Source organism: Tenrec ecaudatus, chromosome 10, assembly GCF_050624435.1.
Source record: "Tenrec ecaudatus isolate mTenEca1 chromosome 10, mTenEca1.hap1, whole genome shotgun sequence".
NCBI classification, from domain to species: Eukaryota; Metazoa; Chordata; class Mammalia; order Afrosoricida; family Tenrecidae; genus Tenrec; species Tenrec ecaudatus.
Genome location: NC_134539.1, coordinates 112,235,956 through 112,261,214, shown reverse-complemented (window position 1 = coordinate 112,261,214; position 25,259 = coordinate 112,235,956). Strand labels below are relative to the sequence as shown.

The window sequence follows — 25,259 nt, the reverse complement described above, 5'->3', positions numbered from 1 at the left end:
GTATATATGGATTGTGCTTCTCTATTTAAAAAGCCAGGGATTAAACTTTTGTCATGGAACACACAAGAGATACTTGCACTCAGAATAAATTCAGTTGGGGTTGATAGGGAGGTCAGCTCACAAAGCATCAAGTTCAATCCAGATTACAGTGAGCTGTCTGACAGTAGGGCTGTTCAAGACCCTTGCTTGTGGCTAGTGGGGGTCTGCCAGCGGCTTGATCTAACTGGTTACTCTGCAGATGGGTTTTGGGTTCCCACTGTCCTCCATAGTCTTCTACCAATATGATTTGAGCTCTGATACATTTCCCTTCATCATATTTGAATTTTGTTATTGTCACGTTGGATCACACACGCTGATGTACTTCTTCCACATGGACTTAGTTGACTCCTCGCTTAGATGGCTGCTTGTTTGAATACAAGCCTTTGAGCCCTAGACACTATTCCAATTGATAGCCGGACACCATCTGCTTTCTTCACCACACTCTGCTGTAGCTCCCTTATTTTCACTGAACATTTCATGAAGGTGAGTATCGAGCAGGGCCATGTTATCAAAATTGACTGTTCTTGGATTGGGGCTAGAGTTAAGTAGGAACCCAGAATCCACCCGCCTGTCTATGGGATATGCACGACACAGATTTACTTTGATGGTCATAATATGACAAAATCGAAATCCCGTAAGACCAACTACACCAACAGTGACAAACCACCCAGGAAACAAACAGAAAAAAAAAAAAGAACAAGCAAAAAAGAAGCTCAACGCAAGAAAACAAAAACCCATAGAAACAAGAGTGCTACATTGTCCATCATCCTCTAGGGTAGAAGGCGAATGTACTGATAACATCATCAATATTCCTGATGACACAGACGTCCGGATACTGTCAGTACGAGTCTATGCGAGTACATTTCTGCCTTGAGCCGAAACTCATGATGCCTTACACAGTTTGCTCTCCCATTCAATTGCACACTGTTTAGTCTAAGTATGGGGATTGGTGGGGAGGGTGGGTTGGGGGCTTCCTGGGTCCATTCTTCCAACTGCCGATCCCTGCTCAGATTGAAACCTGTCAGGTGCCATTGTGAGGTGGGCATCGAGGTACTAAATATATGGTGATTCTGGGATCCTTTCCACTGGATGCCCATCAAGCTGGGGGTTCCCCACCAAGGTCCAATGACTGCCACTTCTTCAGACTCAAAGTGGCCATTTTCAGCTTCTTTTCCCAACCAGGTACCCCAGTCCTCAGTCCAGGGGTGCAGGCAACTTCAAGGCAGGGCTCACTGAGCCGGCCTCTCGGTTAAGCCCTGGTGTAGCCCCTGCGCTATGCCACACTGCTTGCAAGCCAGCTTCTATGATCATCACGGTGCTTAGTCCACAGCACGGTTCAACGAAGGTTGGGTAGAAGCTATTATACATTTTTTAAGTTAGCTAATTTCCATCTTCCACCTTGGCCCAGGCCTCTCAGCCTGGCCCAAAGACCAAGTAACTGATTTCTTAAATGTTCAGCAGAGATAGGCTTTCTGAGGTCCAAGCATTCCAAGCACCATGTTAGAGGAGGGCCACAGTTGTGGCAAATAATAAAGATATGGGCTGGGTGTGTGTGTGTGTCACACGAAACGTGAGATAGTCTCTTAAGACTTGGTAGTTCTGTTCACGTCGTCTTCATCACGCCACACCCATAGCCTCCATGCTGTGCCGTCACATTACTGCAGGTACCAGGCCCAAGCCCCTGTCAGCTTTCCTTTCAAAGAGAAATTTATATAGTGCAGGGACAAAACCCAGGAATATGATTAAAACAGCCCATTTGATTACTGTCTCATTTTTTCCATACACCCTCCCTTTCTTTGCAGTGAGACGGACTGACATGAATGGCATGAAAGAATAATTGTGAGGATGGTCTTGTTTTTTTTTTGGGGGGGGGGGGGAAGGGGGTTGTTCCGTTGTACACAGGCTAACCGGACACCTTTCCCAATAAGCGGGGCCCTGTGAGATCACTGCAGGGCTGAGCAGCCTTCCGAGAGACGGACAAACCCCGATCCTCACACAGTCTGCTTGAGCTCCTGGCAGGGCAGCTGCGCTTACGAGATGACTTGGCAGAAAACTACCACCACCACTTGCAGCTAGGAGAAGACCTTTTTCTGTGTCAATGGCTGGGGAGCCAACGGGGCAGAGACTTCAGTGGAGAAGGGCCCACGGTGGTGCAAACAAAGCGAGGAAGCTACCAAGGAACGCAAAAGAAACATATTTAGACAATTTGCTCATCCGCTCCTTTTGCTAGATAGGAGTTAAACTTCAGGAGCCTCTAGTTTGAAAGTCTCCTGGCCAGAACAAGATCACAGCACTCTGTAAACTGTGAATCTGTGAAGCTATGGGCAGTTTCACTCTGGGATCACCACGAGCCAAAGTTGACCCAGAGGCGACTAACAACAATAACATGTACACAGAGATGCTAAGAGTCAGGGCCAGCTTGAAGGCGCTTTAAGAACAATAACAAAATGCAAAGGTCTTCCAAAAGTTCGTGGAAAAATCCCATTTTTGAAGCCCCTTTGTGTATCACTGGAGGAGGTGCTTCTTGAGGGGTGGCGTCAAAGACACCGGGACGTGTCTAACACACCCTAACAGACCGGCCAGATTCTAAAACTAGCTGAACGGGCAAGTGGCTTCAAAGTTTGTAGCAGGGGTCCCTTGGGAACATGAGCTCCTTGGCTATCGGCATTTGACCTTCATACACATGAGGTGGCATGGAGAGCTGGGAGTAAGAGTCCTTTGTATGACTAATTCCTATGTCGTCTACAGAAAACACGAAGATTCGTTCCAACAATACAAGAGCAAAGGATGCTTGGGCCCTATGGGGAATACAGACAAGACAGACAAATGGAAAGGTCAAAGGTTTTTCCCGCTAGACAGGGTCTACACCTCGGGTTTGCAGTATGTGTTGGGTAAGTTAGAGGGAAGGAAAAGAAGTTTCCCCCCCAGTTCACAACTTTCCTTTGCCCCATGAGTAATTTTATAGCCCTACATGACAGACTCCGCCAGCATGAATCACTCTCCAAGCACACACGCTTCAGTGTGTCACCAAGTAAGTCAGGGCACAAAGTCAGAGCCAGGTGACATAAGCTCTTGAATATTCAGGGTGAGTGACCCAAATTAGTCAGTGCTATGCACTTTGTGCCACCCCTCTGGCTTTATAGCTTCTAATCATCGCAGAGTTCACAAATGTCTTCATCAAAGGAGGTAAAATTCAAACCAATCAATTTAGTTGATTGTTAATATTTTTGGTCAATGTGTGTGGGTGGAGGAACAAAAATGAGGTTTTGGTGTTCCTCGCTGATTTTAATGATCTTTGTTCACCTTGTTCCCATAATGTACAGATAAAAATGAGAACCCTTTAACATTTGGGAAGAAAATAGGTTTTAGGATTTTAGAAGATTTTCTAATCCATCTGTCAGAGTATTTTCTTGGGCTAATTACAGGATGATCAGGAAGCATGAAAAACAATTATAAGCCATCAACTTTTTGGTAATCACAAAAATATTTGAAGCATTTAAAATATAGCTACAAGATTTCAAATGTTTAAACATTCAACAGCCTGTCAGTTATAATTCATTTCTACCTGTTCTGCTTAGATATAGTAAACCTTAGACATACTTGTCAGATATGAAAGCGTGATCTCAAAGGATCCTATTTGTATACATTATTGTGGAATGGTCCTTTTTTTTTTTTTTTTTAACTTTGACTACTGTTTTGGATTGAACCGTGTCCTCCCCCACTCCCAAAATGTTGAATATGTTGAAGTTCTAATCCCTATACCTGGAATGTGACCTTGTTTGGGAAAATACGGTTTTGCTTTGAAGATATGAGTTATGTCATACCTCTGAAGGTCTGAGACAAGAAAGGATCTTTTCTTAGAACCAACAAAGAAATAAACCAGCGAGTACTGGTGTGCTGACACCCTGAATTTGAACATCGTCCCCAGAACTTTAAGAAAGTTTGAATTCTTTCAAGCTACTCACTTACTGGTATTTTGTTGTGGCAGCCCTAGGGAACTATTTACAAACAAAATACCGTTTATTGTGCATTGGGTTTACAGACCAGATCATCAGTCGTACAGTCAACAGTTCATACTCAGTTTGTTTCATCTGCTCCACTGAAGTCCCCTCGATGCACCATCACTTATCCTACCTCCTCCCTGCGTTGCCTCTTTCTAACCCTCTCTCTTTCTTTCTTAACCCTTCTGAAGTTTGTCCTGGGGTAAAAGCTGCCCTTCTGATCTTACACGGTTGATTACTCTAACCTCACTAGTGTCCTGGTTCACTTTGTAGACTACTGTTGGGCTGAAAACTGAGCCATCAGAGTGAGCTCAGCTCCAGGCTTGAAGGGTAACTAAGAGTCTTGGGGTCCCACTAGTAGTCAGAACAGTAAGGCTAGTCTCTTTTATGATTTCTGAGTTTTGTTCCACATTTTCCTCCCATTCTATGCAGGACCTTCTAATGTGATCCCTTTCAGAGTAATTGGTAGTGATGGTCGGGTACCATCTAGTTCTTCAAGCCTCAGAGGCTGATGTTTACATGATCCATTAGTTCATTGGTCTAATTGTTTTCACGTGTCTTCTGATTTTCACAACTCTTCTTTGTTCTAGATGGGAAGAGACAGTTGTTGACAGAGAAAAACAGTTGTATTTTTGAGTTTTTAAGACCCCAGTGGGATGTAGAATATTGTCTTTGTGAACTATGCTTTGCCAACTGACTTCAGTACTGGCCGAGTCTATGGTTCTGAATCCCCAGGCCCAGTTACTTAGTCCCTTTCGGTGTTTGGCTATGTCTAAGAAGTGTTTTTCATTTGCTCCCTGTATGTTCTACCACATTTATGGGCATATGCTGCAAAGGGAAATACATGCACGCAAATATCCTGTCAATATCCATCCATCCATCCATCCATGGGTTTACCCTTGACTTTCCCTCCCTTACTTGTTCAATCCGCATGTCCATCCATCCATTTACTTACAGATGAGTTATTGCAGGGTTCTGTACATAACAGTATTTACCTTTGCCATCTTTAGCTCTTTCCTACTGTCTTCTCCTGCCCCCATCATTTTTTGCCTAGGAAATTATTCTGGAGAGCAATTATGAAACTTAACAATCAATTCCCCAGGAGAATGCCTCATCTGTAACATTTGCCAATTTCTGTGGTTTACGTATTTTTACCTCAGTCAATTCAGTCTAACTGTGATACCACTCAATAAGGAATTGAAAGAGGCCAGTAGTAGTACACGAATCTAGAATATTTCTGCCATACAATAGACATAGCAATCTTTTAAAGTTTAAAAAAATAATAATTTTATTGGGGGCTTGTACAACTCTCATCACAATCCATACATGGCATAAGTGATTTTAAGAGCAGAGCTAAAAAGTAAAATGTTGTAAAAGAACTAGGGAGTTATGAGTTTTGAGCATTTATTACTTTTTTAGTGTAATTTACCTTTATTAAATTTAATAACGTTTTAACAGTCCAATGCCCCTGCGTCGGTTGGTATGGGCAAGCTTTAGTGCATAAAGTGGCCTCAAGACTTACCAAGAATACGTGCTCGAAGATCTGTGTAGGACTATCCATCTGACCAAGGATTACTATCATTTCATTATCTATAAATTCCTTGAATTCTCGCAAGTTGCACACCATTTGCATTTCCAACTCTGTTCTTATCTGAAACATAAAGATGGCATACTGTACGTAACCTCTATAAAATCCCTCTGCATTTTCAACCCCATGCACTTTTGGACCCACAATTACTGCTATTCCATCTCCAAGCCCTGAAACAAAGGGGATTGATTCAAGGTCCCTTACCTCTTTGGATGTAATGTTCTCCAAATCCTTCTGCATCATAATCTCCCTTAGCTTGGTTTTAATGAGTCTTTCTGTTCGTTCACGCTCAGTTGGTCTGAGAAAAATAAAGTTGTTTTTCTTAGGCAGGAGTTTGACTAAGTTGATGAATGTGCCATTTAATGCTGCTTCCAAATGGGCAGGACTCACGATTATTACCCTGAAACTTATCTTTTAGAGCCAGGGAAAAAAGGAAATTCTAATTTTGTTTCTTTATAGAATGTAAACTTGTGGGAACTAGTACTTGAAGAAGTTGTCCATGTCTAAAGGTTCTTGAATAAATTCAGGTACATGGATCCATGATGGAGGGATGATAAAGTCAGTACACTGAACGTAGCACTTTGCTGGAGAACCCCAGCGTACCACTGATTGAGCTAGAATATCCAGCTGGGGGGCCAGTGGTGTGAGCCCCTATGGAATTGGGTCTATTATACCCTAACACACCACCCCAGTACAGATCATTCATGGTCGTAGCTCTAGAAAATGGGATAGACCAGTCACTCTATTGTCGTCTTCATTAGGCAAATTCTTCCCCAAGGTGAGTTACAGGAATCATATGCTTCCATACAAATCATCCAAAAAACTTTCCCTTTCACAAAAGCTCTTAAAATATTTGTTGCCATAATCTTACAAACGAAGGAGCAGCCAGCTGCACAGTTTAATGACATGGTGAAGATAGCACACACTGTCAGAAGAATCAGAACTCTTGGCCCGGCTTAACACTCTACCTTACTCTCTCTCTGAAAAATAAAATGACCCTTGGAACTTGAATCCGAATTCAAACTAAGTAGCTGACTCTTCAGTTACTAGGACATTGGTTCAATGTAACTGGATGCTTCTCTGTAAAAGCATTATTTCATATTATGCGGAATTTGGGTAAGGCCAACAGAAAGTACTTTCTGTCTCATCTTTCCCTCCTACCTGCTCTGTGCTCCTTATTTGGAGATGGAAGTGGACTAAGCCTTCAGGCATCCTGTCTTTGCTGCCTACTGCTTTATCATTGGCGGCAAAAATAGCTTCAGTATCTCCAAAGATGAATGTTCTCAACTTCACAACCTTGGGGCTCCCACCACTTAGGCTCTTAGTCTCTTAAACCTGCAAAATATAGCTAATACCAGTTCTACTTCCCTGTCAAGCAGCCAAGGCATCTCTCTATGTCTTGACTCGAATTAAAATTCTTAACCATGCCTCCACCATTTTTCGTAGATACAGCTAATAGGAGAAAATGACATATTTGAATCTTCTATTAACAAGAAATACTAGAAGCACATTTTAGCACCTGTGTGCATGGGTGAGCTTTCCTAGTTTAGCAACCTTTCCCCCAATCCCTCACAGGTGGTTTGAGAATAGATGGTTTTAGTCCCAACCCTGTTACTTATTGGGAGTGTGACCTTGAACAAGTTTCTTCTCCTTACTGAGATTCGGTTTCCTTTTCCTGATGAGGAGTAAGTGAGATCCAGGCATCTAGCCCGCATATGCTAGATACCCCGAGGCATTTTTCTTTTCTACCTTCCTTCACTTTCAAAGTGTAAGCTATATTCAGATATCTATATAGACAGGGTATATTTTTGTACAAATTCTCCTGCATTCTCAATATTTTATTTTAGGCCTTTTGGGAGCGGGAGTGAAAAGATGCTCTAAAACAAAGACACAAATACACTTTCCCTCTTGACTTCATGCAGAAAAATTGGGGAAATACATAAATCCCTCTATCCAGAGATAATGAAAATTAATACTCTGGCCTGTAACGTTCAGTCTCTCTTTCCTACAAAGAGATAAACATTTGTTTATCAAAGATATGTTTTAAAACTGAGCTATATCGAACATACTAAGAATCACCATTAAAAAAAAAAAAGAATCAAAATTTAATCAAACTTTACCATGGGCTAAGAGTGTTGGTACAAATGGCTAATGAGCTCAGCTCTGCTTGGAACTGAAAGGCTGGCAGTCTGTGTCCACCCAGATGTGCCTCGAAAGAAAGGCCTGATGATCTCCTGAAAAATTAGCCACTGAAAAACCCTATGGAGCCCCGTTCTATTCTCACATGAGAGTAGCCTAAGCCTGAGTCCACTCAAGGACCCATTACTGATACCTTGTGCCAGAGATTATGGGTGGTTTCATTTGGACTTTTTGACTTGTCCTGTAGTTTCTGAACTTTGTCAGTAAAATCAGGGAAAATTTCCCTCTCATGTTCAGTGTGATCTAGCATGTCCAATTTTGAGCAAGATGATACCCATTCCTCTCAAACCTATCAACTAGGTGGAAAGCATAAAATCAAACTTTCTCCCAAGATTCTTAAAGTGGAACTAATTTTTAACCCTTTTGGAACTGTGGACTCTTGGACCAATAACACCTCGAAAGTTTCAATTGCTGTTTTTACTTCTTTCACATAATTTAAAATTTTTCACCTTTCTAGTAAGGAACATTTATTGCACTATTAGCCAAACTAAGACTTAAAAAAAAAAGCAACCATGAACTGTTTGGCGTGACTTTAGGAATTTAAAGGCGAATCCGCTTGTGAGGTCAGATAGTGTAAGCTGCTTCTCTTCTTTCCTAGCTGTAGACTATCTTGAAGGGCAGAAAGATAAATTCAGAGCAAAATAAACATCCTGATTAATTTCCAAAGCAGGAACTAAGTGTGAAAAAATTTCTAAAATAGTCACAAAAGCCTCAACACATAGGCCTAAAAAGGAAATAAACATCAGCTCCACCTTGGGTCTTTATCCAACTATGGTACACCAAGGAAATTTAATAAAACCTTACTGACCAGGACTTAACAGGGAAAAGCTGAGCTGAAAATACAAAACAAAAACCCGAACGGAAATCTGTTAAGGTTATCAGTAGCATTTGTTTGAAATTTACTGAAAGCATCTTGTCCTCCTCAATATTACAAACACCCCCTTGGAAGCACATTATGCCATTAATTTGTAAACTAAATAACTCTTTTCACAGATAATAAAAAGGTAAACTTCAGTCCAACCCCTTTCTATAGCCAAGCTTCACTTAACATCCCTAATTAATACATTCTGTGAAATAATAGTATGTGATCTTGGATGCTGTGTGAACATGTGTAAATCTTGAGCAATAGCATCCACTGATTTTCCGCTTTGTGTTGTTTAATAACTCTTTATTTCATTTCTTGATTGATGCCTATCCTTTGTCTCCTGTTGCTGGTGCCACTAGTGCGGGATTTGCTGTGTTTGGGGGCCACGAGGCCCTCACAATATTTTTGAAAGAAAGTTAAAAAGAGATGATGCTACAACACTCACGAGACATCCAATACAGAGACTGGATGGCACTGCTAATACAGTCAGCTTCTAATGTGCAAGTAGAGAAAGTTCACATTAAATAATGATAGATAGTACAGAATAATAAATATGTAACCCAGTACAGTGCCACAGAGTTGGATAAAAGTGACCTGAGATAACACGTGTGGGGGAAGCTGTTGCATTTACTGTATCTGGTTATGCCTGAGACAACTTATTCCCCAATCAATGAACTTCAGGGACCATGGGCTTGTGCTTGTTTGGATGTTGCCTGAGTGAATATTATGTGTTACATGATTATAACTCCTCAGGTCTTTGCAGGTAACAGAAAAAACACTCGTTATTTTGAGTAGGGTTCTTTTACGTGTAGTAGATGTATATAGTGACCACTAAGACTGAGTAAGATGAATTCTCCAAGAGGAGAGGTTAGGGAGAGATATCTGCCTAAGACACCCCTACAGCATGATCAAGAGTGCTTCCACGGTCCTCAGCAAACCAACTTACATGTCTGTGAAGAGCACTGGCGAGTCTGGCCGGTGGGACTGCACATCCTGCATAGCATTCCATTCGTTGACGGAGGACTGATCAGAATTGATATGGCTCTCATAGTAACTCACCCACGTGAGAAAGAGGCTTCCTGGGTAGTAGTTATGCATTCTGGCCACTTCACAAGCCTTGTGCAAACTCTGTAGTGCAGACCTGAAAGACATGCTGGGAAATCAGCACTGTAGAACCGTGGGTTACCTAAAGGTCAGTGATGCACATGTACTGCAAGTGCGTCTGGGGTTTAATCCTGCAGAGTTTGGTCTCTGGAGGATATGCTCCCTTAAATAAGTTTTCTGATTCTGATTAGTAGCAAATTATTTACATATATTTATCAATGTAGCTTATTCAGAAGTTTTCAGATTCTTAGTATTTTATAGAATAATAGACTACATGCATTTCTTTTTTTATTGTTTTCCTATTATTTTTCCTTCTTCTTCTATTGGACTAGATGCATTTCTTGCTAAAAGATGTGATCCATCATTGGGGAGGGGACAAAATGACTATTCACCAATGAAAAAATAGGTGCAGGTGTCTGAGCTCATGGCCCCATAGTTGGAACTATGCTGTATCATTACAGAACTAAAGCCAAAGTCAAACAGACAAACAGCCCAAACTCACTGCCATTGAGTCAATTCTGACTCACGGTGACCCTACAGGGCAGGGCTGAGCTGTGGATTTCTGAGACTGCAACTCTTTCTGGGAGCAGACAGCCTCATCTCTCCCCTCCGGAGCAACTAGTGGTTTCACAGGGCTAACTGGGAGGTCAGCAGCCCAACTCGTGACCAATATGGTCCTAGTGCTCCTTCGAGAACTAAAGACCTTAACAATTTACTATATAAATATATGTTTCCCTTGGCACGGGATCATGATTCTTACAGGCTCCCCCAGGATTTCATAGATGTCCTTAAGCCTTGAGGACATGTCCTCTAATGTCCAGGAAGTACTGATCTGATGACATTTATTATTCTTGCTGCTGTAGTCTCCTTGTGTTTTTAAACCACTCACCCATACACCTGAGCTACTTTCTAAGAACAATTCTGGTTATTCTGAGACTAATTAAACTGTCTTACTCTAAACTCTGGAACCCCAGATGAGTAAACACAACTAAAAATTACCCTTTTATTTGGTTATATACTTGGGGAAACCTTAAGCTAGAAATGCTAGGACAGTGGTTCTCAACCTGTGGGTCGCGACCCCTTTCACAGGGGTTGCCTGAGGCCATCAGAAAACACATATTTCCCATGGTCTTAGTAACCGAGACACCCACTCCTGTGTCTCAACGCGGGTCTCCCATATGCAGTTACTCCCTCATACGAGTACCCGGCGTGAAGACTGTTACCAATGCTACACTGTGCTTCAAGACAAAATTTCATTTATTTGTCATCAGAATATTTCACTATAATGACATATTGTTTTGTGATTAATCACTATGCTTTATGTTCAATTGCAATAATGAAAATACATCCTGCATATCAGATATTTACACTGCGATTCATAACAGTAGCAAAATGACAGTGATGAAGTCGCAACAAAAATAATGTTATGATTGGGGGTCACCACAACATGAGGAACTGTATTAAAGGGTCGTGGCCTTAGGAAGGTGGAGAACCACTATGCTAGGATGTTAGATACACAAGAGCAGAGACTTTTGTAGGTTTTTTTCCCACCACAATCAATTTTATTTATTTATTTTTAATTAATTCATTTTATTGGGGCTCATACAACTCTTATCACAATCCATAGACTTTTGTAGGTTTTTACTAATGTCTCTCAAGCACTCAAAACAATGCCTGTTTCATAGTTGCAACTCCTAAGAATCTGTTGCAGAATGTCTTATTAGCTATAAACTAATATTTCTCTCTTAAAGGAAAAAAGACAATGTGAGAGAATTTTGTGGCCAATTTTTAAAATTCTTTTTCCTAAAGATAGCTAAAATGACACTCTGGTCCCCACCCCACCTCGCCTCGTTCTGCCCATAAATGTGAACTGTGCTCTCTAGAAAATTTAGGGCCTTGGATAAAAGGAACAGAAATGCTCTGAATCCCATGACCCAGAGTAAACACTCTGAAGATGGTAGTGCAGGTCTGCCTAGGCCTTTTTCCCATGTGTACATCTGTCATAAACAAACATCTGATCCTACTGCATTCAACTTGCTCTCTTACTTTACATTGTTACTATCTTTCCATGCTGGTAAACAAGGGTATGGAAAGTTATGCAGTCCCCTGGCAACCACTCCCCAAAAAGCCTTTCAGTTTATTCTCTCACCTAGAGCAACTGATGGTGTCAGTTCCTTGATCCTTTATCAATACCACATAAAATGAAAACAGCAAAACAATCCATCAAACTTTGCCAATTTGATTGAAAAACGAAACAAACCATTCCAGTCCTGTTTTATTAGAAAAACACTTTCCCACTTAAAATACAAGTTGGAGTGGCTTTTAAAAATGCTGTTACTTAAGCCAAATTTCAGAGAATTTATGCACACCACTTTCATTATAAAGATTCCAGGGGAGAGGCCAGTTTCGTTTCGTGAGAGCTATAGGACACGCAATACATCTTTTCTTCAGCCAGGGAACAAGGGCCTCCAAGCAAATGTGCAGCTGTCTCAGCACCTGGTGCAACTGCTGAAAACACACCACAACCTGGCCACCTCAGCTATTTCAACTGCACCTGAGAATGGGGAGCTGCTGGAACAACCTTCCTGTGAAGAAAACACCTGCAGGTCTAAATGCCACTCTGATCTGCACACATCATCTCCAGGCCCACCCCTCTCTTCTGTGATGTTCAGTTCACTACTGCCCACGTGGTACAGCAACAAGAAGTTTATTCTGCGGTAAGCTAACGCAGCTAGGACCCGTCCGTCTACTCTGGAACGTCAACGATGGACCTAAGGGTACTACCTAAGTCTTTGAGAATGCTTTTGTACCCAAATGCTTTCCTACCCAAAATACAACCAAAAACGGTCATTTACGGTACTTAGTGCAGGTTGGTTTTACTTGGTACCTGGGAACAGACAGGTCAGTTGCCTATAAATGAGCCTTAGCCAAAAGAGGTCATGTGTTTTTCACGAGAAGCTTACCTCTGAAAGGGGCCCTAAATCTAAAACTCTGGCTTAAACACATGACCTGAAACTCTATGTAATACCTCGTTTTCTGCCAGATGTGATAAGACTGTTCATTGTTCAGTGACTCTGTCTTAGGACCCCACCCATCTCAATCCTATCAGCTTAGTTATTCATAGGGAGACTCTCATCCTGGCGTCTTTTCAGGCTCCTTTAGTTCTTGCTTGGATTGCCTTTTCTCCATTTCACCCCTCATGGAGACTGCTACTACACAGCAGGCAGCCGAATGAGGAACAGAATTTTGCACCCTTGATGGGGTGGACTCTGAGTCTTAAGGCACAGCACGGCCTCTAACAAACCAGGAAAAAAGGGCTCACTAGTGGGTTTGTTTCACAGTGGCTCAACTCTATAGTGCAGAATACAACTGCTCCTATGGGTTTCCCAGGCTGTAACTCTTTACAGGGGCAGAAAGCCTCATCTTTTTCCTATGGAGAAGCCGGTGGGTTTGAACAGCTGATGTGGTAGTTAAAAGTCCAACTTGTAACCCACTATGCTACTAAGGCTCCTACAACATTGCCTGGTCACAATGAATTATTTTCTCAGATAATCTGAAACAACAGAGTAAGACTCTATTATGTCTTAATATAAAAGACACTCTCAAGGGTCAGTTATAAAACCTCTCTGAAGTCTCAGTTTTCTCATGCATAACAAGGGGCTAAGAATATACTTTTAGGGGGTTGGTGTGATGATTATATATAATCCATGCAAAGTACAATGCCGGCACATGGTAAGGAAGTTACCTCCAGTGTCAGTATGTGAGTTGAAAGTTATTACCAACGACAGCCCCCACCCAGCTTTACCTTATGTAAACCGCTATCAGCAGTTTAAATAGAACACAAGGATCTATGATGTAATTCTGTCAATGCTAGCCCTTATTGCCTTAAGCTATTGAAAGCTCACGCATGGGCAATGTGACCCTCTAGACTTGGCTCTGCTACTAATTAACTTGGTCAATGTGTCCCTAAAACTCAGTTCCAACCTGCTCTCTGATCTGACTTAGTCTCTTCCAGACTAAGAGTACCCCCCTACATTTCAGTTTGCTCACCAGTGCTCAGGGCATACTACCGGGGCAACTTGAAAACGGTGTTTTCTTTAAACTATCTAGGTGTTCTTTAAACTATCATGAACACACAGATCAAACACACAAAATCCTAACACAGCTCATGGAGTTTTTTCATAGTCAATGGTGCCAGTTCATTGGCCCTACTGCTCCCAAACTGTTGCCCCAATAACATACTAAAACACTTTCATTGAGATATTAAAAGTAATCTTACCACATTGCCTGCACAGATACAGGCTTGAATATATGCACTCTGTTATCTGTTGATACGCTGAACCCACTGAAAAGAACAAGATAAAAATCCACAAGTGAGAGTTGGCTCTATCATTTTTCAAGGTTGTTTCCAACGCGAGCAACAGCTGGCTCAGGAAAGGGGCTCATCCAGAGCTTCGTGGGGAAGTTAACTAGAGTACAGGGCCGGAGCAAAAGCGCCACACTAACTGTTCGATTTTATCTGCCAGGCAAAACGAATGCGCTGCCACGCTGGAGTAGCTGTGGACAAACTGTTCTGCTGCACATTGCTATTTGGAGCTCTTAGGGCTTCTAAGCAAACCTGACCCTCACTTTATAAACTGGAGCAAACATTTTGGTCTCTTGGGGACTCATTCTCAAAACACCAGCAGGTGAGGGTGAGGCGTCAGTGGAAGGAACTGGCGCAGGAAAGGGGTTTTACTGTAGACTGACAGCTGGCATAAGCAGCAAGAGGTTGCTTGAAACAGAACCCCTCCATCCCCTGGGAGAACACTGCAACAGGCCCACATGCTCAAATTAGAGTGAGCCAACAAACTAGTTCTTCCTGCCTGAATTCTCACCATCGTCAGCTTAGAAGAACAACAGTGAGAGGCCCTCGCAAGTTTTATTTTTACTCCACTTAAGAAAACAACAACAACCGGGAGTCTACCAGGGCTCATTGAGCTGCTAACATGACAGTTCATCTGGCCACACGGAGCCTCCCATTCGGCCGAATGAATGCCCACTAAGACGGAATCCCTACCCCTTGGCAGAAAGTAGGGGAATAAAAAGGGAAAGTTCTTACCCATCACCATCCAAATGAATTAGGGTGTCACTCCAGAGAGGTAGGACTAAGCCCATGGTACAAGTGCTACTGTAAGACAAGAAACAGTCTGTAAGTTCCTCCCTGTTAGCCCTTTGTAAACGCTTTCAAAATAAGAGAGAAATACTTATGCTCTAGATTTCAGCATGAATATTATGAGTGGAGACATTTTTATCACATTACTATTGATTCCATGTATGGGCTCAAGAATTTTTTAAAAGGTGGTTAATCAGTTCCTAGTACTGGCTATCTTGTACATTGGCCACTGGCTAAGACAGCTAAGTGATTGCAGGTGAAAAGCATTGGGCATATCTCAAGTCCAAGGTTACAGCACTCAGTTGAACTCCAAGGACTGTTTCTGATATCAAGAACAACTGCCGGTTGCTAAAGAGCTTTGAATCTATGAATTGCTTAATTCTAATTCTGAGGTTTATACAGATTTATTGAATATTAGAACACTCAATAGTCAGAAAGGAAATTAAAAAATGTAAAGCAGCAATTTCTAATGGTCTGTGATCAAGTTAGAAATACAACACAGATACAACTTAAATAAAGCAGTTTGGTGGCTGTGCATTGAACTACCCAAAACCTTACTGCCATCAATTCCAAATCACAGCAACCGTATACAGGGCAAGTCTTCATTGGAGCTCACATTCGTCTTTCTCCTGAAGAGCAGCAGAGGGGCTGAATTACCAACTTTGCAGTTCCAGTCCCACCCATGGTGACCTGACAATGCGATCAGGGCTCCTTACACCGAATGCCAAAAAAACCAAACTCACTGTCTCTAGTTGATTCTGACTCCTAGCAACCTAGTGGGACAATTGTCTCCATGGGTTTCCAAGACTGCAACTCTTTACTAGAATAGAATGCCTCATCATTCTCCCAAGGAGCAGGTGGTAGGTTTGAACTGCTGACTTTGTGGTTAGCAGCCTAACGCGCAACTCACCATGTCACCAGGGACTGGTCCTTGTGAAATGCATCTAGGAGGAATGCAACAACCAACACGAGTAGTCCCAGTACGGTATATTAAAATGCTGCTTAAATTATACTAGCTAGGAAGGAAGCTGGTTTCAAGTTAACGAAAGAGGTTGGAACCAGAAGCCATGAATTCCTCACCATGAGCTCTAGCACACCACTTCTCTGGGCAATTGTAACCAACCCCACCCAGACAGCGACCACTGTCTCTCCTTAAAGCTGCAGCAAAGCATCATTTTACCTCTCTGGCACGTCTCCCAAAGGCTCCTATACTCCCCTTTCTGTCTATAGATTGAATACAGATGAAGAGCCTAGCGTGTGGAAAAGAACACAGTCAGGTGTGGAGCATGGGCTCTCGAGTTGGATAGGTTCTGGAACCCCGGTTGTGGCACTGACTGTATAACTTTAGGCAACTTATTTGATTGCTTTGTGCCCTAGTTTTCTTACCTGTAAAAGTGGGATGAAAAAATGATCTTCATTGGGCTGCTTTGAAAATTAAAATTACACCAAAAATATGTAGAATCGCTCTTATCAGTAAATAACCCCAACTGATCAAACAAACACACGAAACCCAGTGGGTGTCGGGCTGCCACTGACAGAGGAGAACTATGTCCAACAGCTTTCCCGTGGCTGGTTTTTTAGGAAGTTCATCACTAAGTCTTTCTAAGAGATGACTTCGGGTAGAATCAAACCTCCAACTTGCCAGCTGAGAGTTGAGTGTGTTTAAGTGCTGGCCCCCACGGCACGGGCTCCTGGACTAGTGTGCACAGGACATCACTGCTACCATTTAGTAAGCACTCATCGCGCCAAAAGATCAGGATTCGATACCCGTATTTCAACTACTCTGGCACGTTATTTAGCCAGTCTCAGTTTTAATTTCTCCATCCTAAAATACAGATAAGAAAAACTACTCTCACAGGGTTAGCATAGATTTAAACTACAGGTATTTAAAAGGAAACCTTACACGCGATTCATAAAACAATCATGACTATGAACCCATAGGGGGTGTTTCTTAGTATACTGAAGGTTACTATTTTTTTTAGGGGGCAGGAAGAGGGCATCAAGCAATCGTTTTAAAAACAAGGTGCGGAATACCAAGGCTTGACAGTTGGAGTCACTGCTGGGCTAAAGAAGGCCAGTCCTGAGTCGGGCCGTGCCTAAACGCTTCTCACGGCCTGTGCTGGCTTGTGTAATGCAACACCCACTAGTGAGTCCAGGGCACAGGAGATACAAATCAAGATTGGAGCAGCTTATCTCGATTGCAACCTGGGCCCGAACACCAGGGACACGGGTATCATGCCAGCGTCGAGAAGCGAGCAGAATAACGTCACCACTATTTCTGTTGACCACATGAGGCGAGGGCATGAAAAACCTGCTTTGAAAATAGCTTCTTCCCAAGGTAGAGTGAGCTTATTTTTAGGGTAGTTTTTTTTTTAACTGTTTAGTAGGGTTCCTAGCAACAAGTATAATTTGGGGTATAAATATGAAGGGCTTACAGGCCAGTGACAAATCTAGAAATTGAGTAACTATAGAAGAAAATGCAGAAACTCCAAGAGTGTGATTTTTGAGCTTGTGAGGAGATGCCAGTTAAATCTGCGCAAGTGACAACAATATGTAGGAACCAATATCCTATTTTCACTTCATATATTAGAGACAAAATGTATTTTTTAATACTAAGTAGCTTTTAATCCGCAAGAGGCTATAAATATATAGGTAAATCTATAGGGGCTGTAACGGGATTAATTTTGAGGGAGTATGGCAGGGGAGGATGGGGACAAGGGAAATGGGAGACCTCGTTTGTAACAATGATTATAAGAAAGAAGAAAATGCGCTAGAATTGATTGTGGTGATGATTGTACAGCTTTCCTAGATATGGCTGAGCTACTGAATTGTAGATACATGGATTATGTGACAATAAAACTGTTTTAAAAAAAGGAGGTATACCTGGTATTTATTCCGGTTTATTTTGAGTCTCCTGAGATTTTATTCTCTACTGAACTATACAATTTAATAGACACTCATCCCAGTTAATAAATGTTTACTGAATGTCTACTATGCTTAAGGTTTTGGGAATACAAAGAGAAATAAAAAATCCAACCAAACCATAAAGCTTTATTGTTTTACAAGTTGACATATTTTCAGTGGCATTTGGAAATCAAGGTTACACTGTAATTAAAATATGTATACACATATTTTAAATGTAACACAATTCTCAAAGAACTTACGAATAAGCTAAAGGACTTGGCTGTTGCATATCTGCAGAACTTCTTGGGAAGAACATGTCATAAACAAGCTGGTTTTCATTTTGGTTTAACATTGTTTTGAGACATTAACTTTTTGTATTCTCAGACACAAAATATTATAAATTCAATCCACAGCAACTGAGACAGGCGTGACACTGGATTACCTGAGCACCAGTTTTCTGGAGTGGGAGTGTTTTCCTTTACCATGCAAGAGGCTCAGCCAGGCAGAGTACGTGTGAGAGTGTCAGCACGTTCACAAAGCAGAAGGAAAACTAGTTTTGAGGTATTCGGTCACCTTTTGTTAGTGGCACCTGGCAGACATGATTGCTGGGATTACTACAGACGATGAGTGGCTCACTGAGCACATATTACCAGGCACAGATATTAACTAGCATTCCTCATGGTTTCCAGGAAGCTTAGGACCAAGTGAAAGAGATAAGATTAGACATTTGACTCATGGACTCTAGGGATCAGGAAACTCGGCAGTTGTTGCTTTATGTCTCAAAGAAGGCTAAGGTTCTGATGCAGTCCCAGTTCCCATTTTATAGGGTTTCCAAAGTGCGGATATGGTAGAATTGGACATATGAAATATGATCTACAGTAGTCGTGTACAACTGAACTTTCTGCAACGATGGATATGCAATTTAAAGTAATGTGAAATACTTGCATGGTAACTACAAAGAGCTTCTGAGTATGTGGAATGTGGCTAATTGTGATTACGGAACTGAATTTTAAATTTCATCGCATCTTAATTTATTTACATATAGTTACACAAACCTAGACAGATTGAAAACTTTACTCAGAGACATTCAGATTCTTACATGACTATAGTAAGCAAGGTATGTGCTCCAAGACAATATATGTTTACTTTTGATGGTTGGGCAACATCAGAAGTCACAACCATTCCCAAGCCAAACTAAATTCTCTGCCAAGGAGTGGATTCGAACTCATAGGACAGAGTAGAAACTGCCCCTGTGGGTTTCAGAGACTGTAAATCTTTACATGAGTATAAAGCCCCATCTTTTGCCAATGGAGCTGCTAGTGGTTTTGAACTGCTGACCTTGCAGTGAGCAGCCAAATACACAACCCACTATGCAGCCAGGGCTCCTAAAACCACCTGGAAGACTCCTAAATATGGTTTACAGCTGGTGTAATTTCAGAGTTCACAATTAAAGACTGTGACATACAAGGCAACCGCTCTGATCTTGTGATCCTTGTGACCCCGCCTGTCATTTTCAGGTTGACCAAGATGCCCAAGCTCAGGTAAACACTAGTTAGGGAAACTTTGTAGTTACATGTAATTTCCACCTCCACAACACCAAGACAATTAGAATCACTTCCAGTCTCCTCCTCTCTTTGTGGCTAAATTCCCCCGAGGCCCAAGCCATACCCCTAACCTGCTCCACAGTTCCATTCTAGTGCTGAACGGGGAAGGCAGTGCTTTGAGACATCTGGCAGGATTTCCTGCGGCTTATTATCTAGAGTGAAGATCTGCTTGGCCGCCACATTCCCCCGTCTGCCAAGGTTTCTTCAGAGCAGGACAGGAGACAGAAGAGGAGAGCAACCAAACTGCGCCCCACCAAGTGGCTGTGTTCTGCGTGATCCCTTGAATCACAGGATGTGAAGAGCATCGCGAAAGTCAAAGGTCCACAATTGTAAAAGACTACTCTGAGTTCCCTGCAACCCCGCCCCTAATTCAGAAGGAAAAAGAGGTTATCATATTTGGTGAAAGCAAAGGTTTAACACAAGAGACTGGTGTTAGAGTGGGAAGCTTTGAACTCAGAGCCTCAGGTTGGCTATCAGAAAAGGAGAGTGCCCTAGAACCACCTCAGTGACGGATCCTTGCGAATTCACAAAGCCGGCTGTCAGGAAAGGGCGGCTCTTTTGTCCCTGGAAATATATGTTTAAATATTCACTTTATGACATTGTTATCTACAGAGGAGAGGAAAGTGGCAAGTTACGGTGCGTGAAAAGACAAAATCTAAACATGCAGCCCTCTCAACACGTTTGAGACACTTATTAACTCAATGACAAAAAGAGCCAGCAACAGTTTTATGCACAATGTTGTCTGATAACCTGAAAGGTAACGAACAGGTTATTTAAGAGAGAATGTCCCCGTCTCTCATTTTGTGATACTATACCTGTCATTAGGAGAGAAATCCATTCCGAGGACAATGCTTTCCTCAGTGTCTTGTCTACCATTGGTTGAAACTACTACCATGTAGCGTGTTCGATTCTGATAAGTGCTTTCCAGTCTTACAGCCTAGAGGTGAAGAGACAACAGAAATTCAGAAAAAATTAAGAAATTTAAAAGGCCAATTTGATAGTATTCGATTGTTCTCAAATCAGTATTTTAAATATACTTATGGTGGCAGCATGGTCAATAGTTAAAGGCCTGAATTACAATGCTATCTAAACACATTAGCTATATATAAAATCATCAGTAAGTTACTAAGTTAATTGGAAGGAAATATAATAATAGCTATCCTACTGGAATGTTTTATGAAATAACGCATGCTAATAACACTGTACTTGGCACAGTGAATTTTAATAAATATTTACTAACCAATTAATAATAATATGCACATGTACTATGAAGACCCAAGCAGGGAATGTGAAGTATATGAATGAGGTCATTTAATTCACATCCGCAGTTCCTACAAATACCGTATATACTCGTGTATAAGCTGATTTTTTAGGGGTTTTGCTTATATACAGGTCTGTGTTACACCAGCGAGGTGTAACTTCTTGATGGGGCCCCAAGGTAACAGGATGATCGCCCGTTATCTCGTGGGTGATTGCCGTTTCTCCGCTGTTCATTCAAAGCCCCGCAGACACTGCAGGGCTTTGAATATTTGTTTACTCACATCTAACCAACCAGAGCCGTCCTATGACGTGTATCTTTGAATAAGCCTTTTAAAGACCGTGTGCGAAGGATGTGGCATGAATGGATGTCATCTGGTCAAGCCCAACTAACAAAAGGAGGAAATCTCATGAAGCCTGACATAGTGTTAATAGCAAAGTGGGTTCGAGATGCATGGGAAGGCATTCCAGAAGACATGGTGCGATGTGCCTTCCAGAAATGTAGTATTAGTAATGCTATGGATGGCAGTGAAGACTGCGCTTTGTATGAAAATGACAGCAGTGATGGTGATGACGGCTTCTTAGTGAGGACAGCGTCTATGATGACCTCACACCAGCTGAAGCTCTGCATTGGGATAGGGATGATGATGAGTAATCCAGTTTTGAAGGATTTTAACTCTTTGCATTTTAGCTTGGTTGCTGATTGAGCTCAGGGACTAGTACTCTTAAGGTATCATTGCTGATACCTTATTGTTTTTGTTGAATCTATTTTCCACTTACTGTGCTGGTTAAATGTTAAATGACTTGTCCTTTTATTTAAAATAAATATTTAAATACATTACTCCACTCATGTCTCTATTTTTATTAATTTTACTTTCATTTGTTCTTATTATTGAAACTCACCAATAGCTTTTTCATTTTCCACCCTAGGCTTATACTTGAGTCAATCAGTTTTTCTGGTTTCCCAGGTAATAATTAGGTACCTCGGCTTATATGCGGTCAGCTTATATTTGAGTATATACGGTAATTATAATATGAAGCAGTGTATTAGTGTCATGAGTGTTGACTCCGTGTTATTGAATCCTTACAGATGATATGTTCTAAAGTTTTTTTAAATGTAGTTTCAATAATTATACTCAGCTTTATTAGAAGCTTCTAATATTATATTTGGTTTTAAAAGGTTTTATTTATGGTATTTAAAATGGCTTGTAGAACATTTAAATAAACATGGACAGTGCTAGATATCAAGGAATCATTGATTTTAATTGATAATTGTGATAGTTAGGTTTTTTGTGCCAACATGGCACCTATAAGAATATATGGGTGGAGTTTGGCCTGCACCTTTGAGTTTCTGAGACCGTAACTGCTTATGGCAGGGCTTCTCAAACTACAGCCCGTGGGCCACATGCGGCCCACCGAGGACATTTATCCGGCCCGCCGGACTTTTGTTTTTTTTTTTTTTACTTCAAAATAAGATATGTGCAGTGTGCATACGAATTTGTTCATGGTATTTTTTAAAACTACAGTCCAGCCCTCCAAAGGGTCTGAGGGACAGTGAACTGGCCCCCTGTTAAAAAAGCTTGAGGACCCCTGGGGTTTATGGGAATAGAAAGCGTCATCTTTCTCCCAACAAGGGGTTAGGAACCATGATATTTATTCAACATCTACACCCTAACCCTATAACACTGAGCAGGATGTTTTTATAACATTAAAATGTATATATTAATATATATTGATAACTATGAAAGTAAAGAATAAAAAACAAAATTTTTTTTTCCAGAAATTAAAAATTCAGGCATTATAGGGCTAATTAAAGGTGAGATGAAATCTTTAAGGAAAAAAAAAAGTTCCGTTTTAGGCTTCAAGGTTCTAAGGAATTAAAATTCTAAGACTAACAGCATAAAGAAAAGCCAATACCCACCCTATTTTAAGACTTACTTCATGTTCTTCCACTTGGGATAAGATGTACAAAATTTAATAATATAAGTTAACTCTTTAAGTCATCTGGAGAAAGTATCAGTCAAATGGTAGCCTGTACCTAATAGTACAATTGGCAGTAATTTTAATGTTTTGTCAGTCTCCAAGACTTTGGAATAGGTGACTGGAATGCAATATATATATTTTTTAATTAAAAATTAATTTATTTTAAAATCATTTTATTAGGGGCTCATACAACTCTTATCACAACCCATACATACATCAATTGTGTAAAGCACATTTGTACATTCATTGCCCTTATCATTCTCAAAACATTTGCTCTCCACCTAAGCCCCTGGTATCAGGCTCATTTATCCCCTCCCTCCCTGGCCCCTCCTCCTCCATGAACCCTTGATAATTTATAAATTATTACTTTGTCATATCTTGCACTGTCCGACCTCTCCCTTCACCCACTTTTCTGCTGTCTGTCCCCCCAGGGAAGAAGTCATACATAGATCCTTGTAGTTCCCCCTTTCTAACCCACCCTCCCTCCACTCTCCCAGTATTGCCACTCTCACCACTGGCCCTGAAGGGATCATCCGCCCTGGATTCCCTGTGTTTCCAGTTCCTATCTGTACCAGTGTACATCCTCTGGTCTAGCCAGATTTGTAAGGTAGAATTGGGATCATGATAGTGGGTGGGGGTGGGGGGAGAGGAAGCATTTAGGAACTAGAGGAAAGTAGTATGTTTCATTGTTGCTACACTGCACCCTGACTGGCTCCTCTCCTCCCTGAAACCCTTCTGTAAGGGGATGTCCAGAGGATGCCTCCTACAAATGGGCTTTGGGTCTCCATTCCGTACTCCCTCCCTCATTCACAATGATATGATTTTTTGTTCTTTGGTGCCTGATAACTGATCCCTTCGGCACCTCATGATCACGCAGGCTGGTGTGCTTCTTCCATGTGGGCTTTGTTGCTTCTCAGCTAGATGGCAGCTTGTTTACCTTCAAGCTTTTAAGACCCCAGACGCTGTATCTTTTGATAGCCGGGAACACAATATTTTAGAAGCAGTTTGAACAAAACACTAAAGCTCTCATTGAAAATGACACTACTAAAAGTCTACTCTAATTGTTCAAACAAAACAACCCTTTAGGTTTTAAAACTTGGCAGACTTATTATTTCAAGAATGTTTATCTACTGCCCAAATTTAGAATCCAATTACAAATTCCAGGTGAACTGAACCTGTAATCCTAGGACTGGGGTGGAGCTGAAAAGGCATCTCCTGATTCCTGCTTATTCCTGATAGATTAAAACGAAATGTTTTCAAAGCTCATCTATCAAAGGATGATCTTAAAACTTTCCTCAGAAAGTAATTTAAATGCTTAACTTGACAACTTCACAAAAGCCACCAGGTATCCTAGCTTCTCTCCTCAGCATCTCCCAATGGCAGGAACTCCTCCTCCCTACGCCTGCACTGCTCTGCCCTCTGCTTCCACTGCCCCTCACCGAGTCTGACGTCACACCCGGCATGCAGTGTCTGTCCTCAGGGAAGCCACGTTCTAAAGGGCCCATGTCTAGACAGGAGTTCACCGAGCCACCATCAGAGGGAAAGGTTTCAAAGTGTGTAAATATTACATTCTAGCCAAAAGAACAACAAGCCAAAGGCAAGTTAAAAATTACAACAGCCTTCAGATGCGACACTAATGGATCAAAGAACAGTGTCTTCAAAGGAAATAAACTAGAGCGTGAGGCAGCCAGTCCCAGTGTTTTTATGAAATTTTCCGATCTCTATGAAACTCTTAAAATACTCTAGATGATATTTTCTTTAGTCATTAAAAAAAATGCTGCTCCTGTGTATTTCTGAGACCGTGTAACTTAACAGAGGCAGCAAGCCTTTATCTTTCTCCCTCAAGTGGGCAGTAGATTTGAACCTCTGATCTTGCAGCTAACAGCCCAATACTAACCAGGCCGCCTTTCTCTCATAGAGCCACACCCAACTCACTGCCAGAGTCAATGCCGACTCATAGCAACCCTATTGGAAACTCACAGGGGCAGTTCTACCCTGTCCTGTAGGGTCTCTCTCATGTAAACACAAAATAAGCCTGGAAGGACATTTTAGCCGAAGTGTTAATGTCTTTTTCAGTGTGCAGAAAACATTAATTTTTTCTTTCTTTATAACTTTTTAGTTTTTTCCTGGGTCACCTGAATCAAAACCAGGTAATATTTATTTGTAATTTTTAAAATTGGGAATTGAGTAAAGGTTACAGAGCAATAAAAACTTCCACTCAACAATCCACACACATTTTGCTCCATGCCATTCATTGACTGTAGTCCCTTAATGTAACACCACTCATTCCACAAATGGCTGGTTAAACTAAGGTATTGCACAGACCTGCTTATTACTAGCTGAAAAGTGATCGATGGGGGTGAGTTAATTTCAGGACCTGAAGGGTCACCAGGGCCAAAATGGCAAGCGTTTCACTCCTCTGTTTTTGACCAGTAAACCTGGCCTTTCTTTTTCTAAATGCTCTTGAATTTTGTTCTACATTTTTCTCCCATTCTACCAAGGCCTTCTAATATCATCTCTCTGAAAGCAGTGGTAGCTGGTGGACTATTTCATTCTTCTA

The 25,259-nt window shown here is 41.5% G+C and overlaps 1 protein-coding gene across 3 annotated transcripts in view; it reads right to left on the bottom strand.

Moving 5' to 3' along the window:
* The window catches only part of SSH2 (slingshot protein phosphatase 2), a 256,657-nt gene that overhangs the window by 30,699 nt on the left and 200,699 nt on the right, over positions 1 to 25,259 (bottom strand). For all 3 annotated transcript variants that reach the window (XM_075561265.1, XM_075561267.1, XM_075561266.1), the window contains 6 exons: positions 20,275 to 20,396; positions 14,898 to 14,966; positions 14,076 to 14,141; positions 9,639 to 9,833; positions 5,833 to 5,926; positions 5,563 to 5,691 (listed from right to left, as the gene is read on the bottom strand). In XM_075561265.1, the coding sequence (XP_075417380.1) occupies positions 5,563 to 5,691; positions 5,833 to 5,926; positions 9,639 to 9,833; positions 14,076 to 14,141; positions 14,898 to 14,966; positions 20,275 to 20,396 (675 nt within the window). The remainder of the gene's footprint in view (positions 1 to 5,562; positions 5,692 to 5,832; positions 5,927 to 9,638; positions 9,834 to 14,075; positions 14,142 to 14,897; positions 14,967 to 20,274; positions 20,397 to 25,259) is intronic.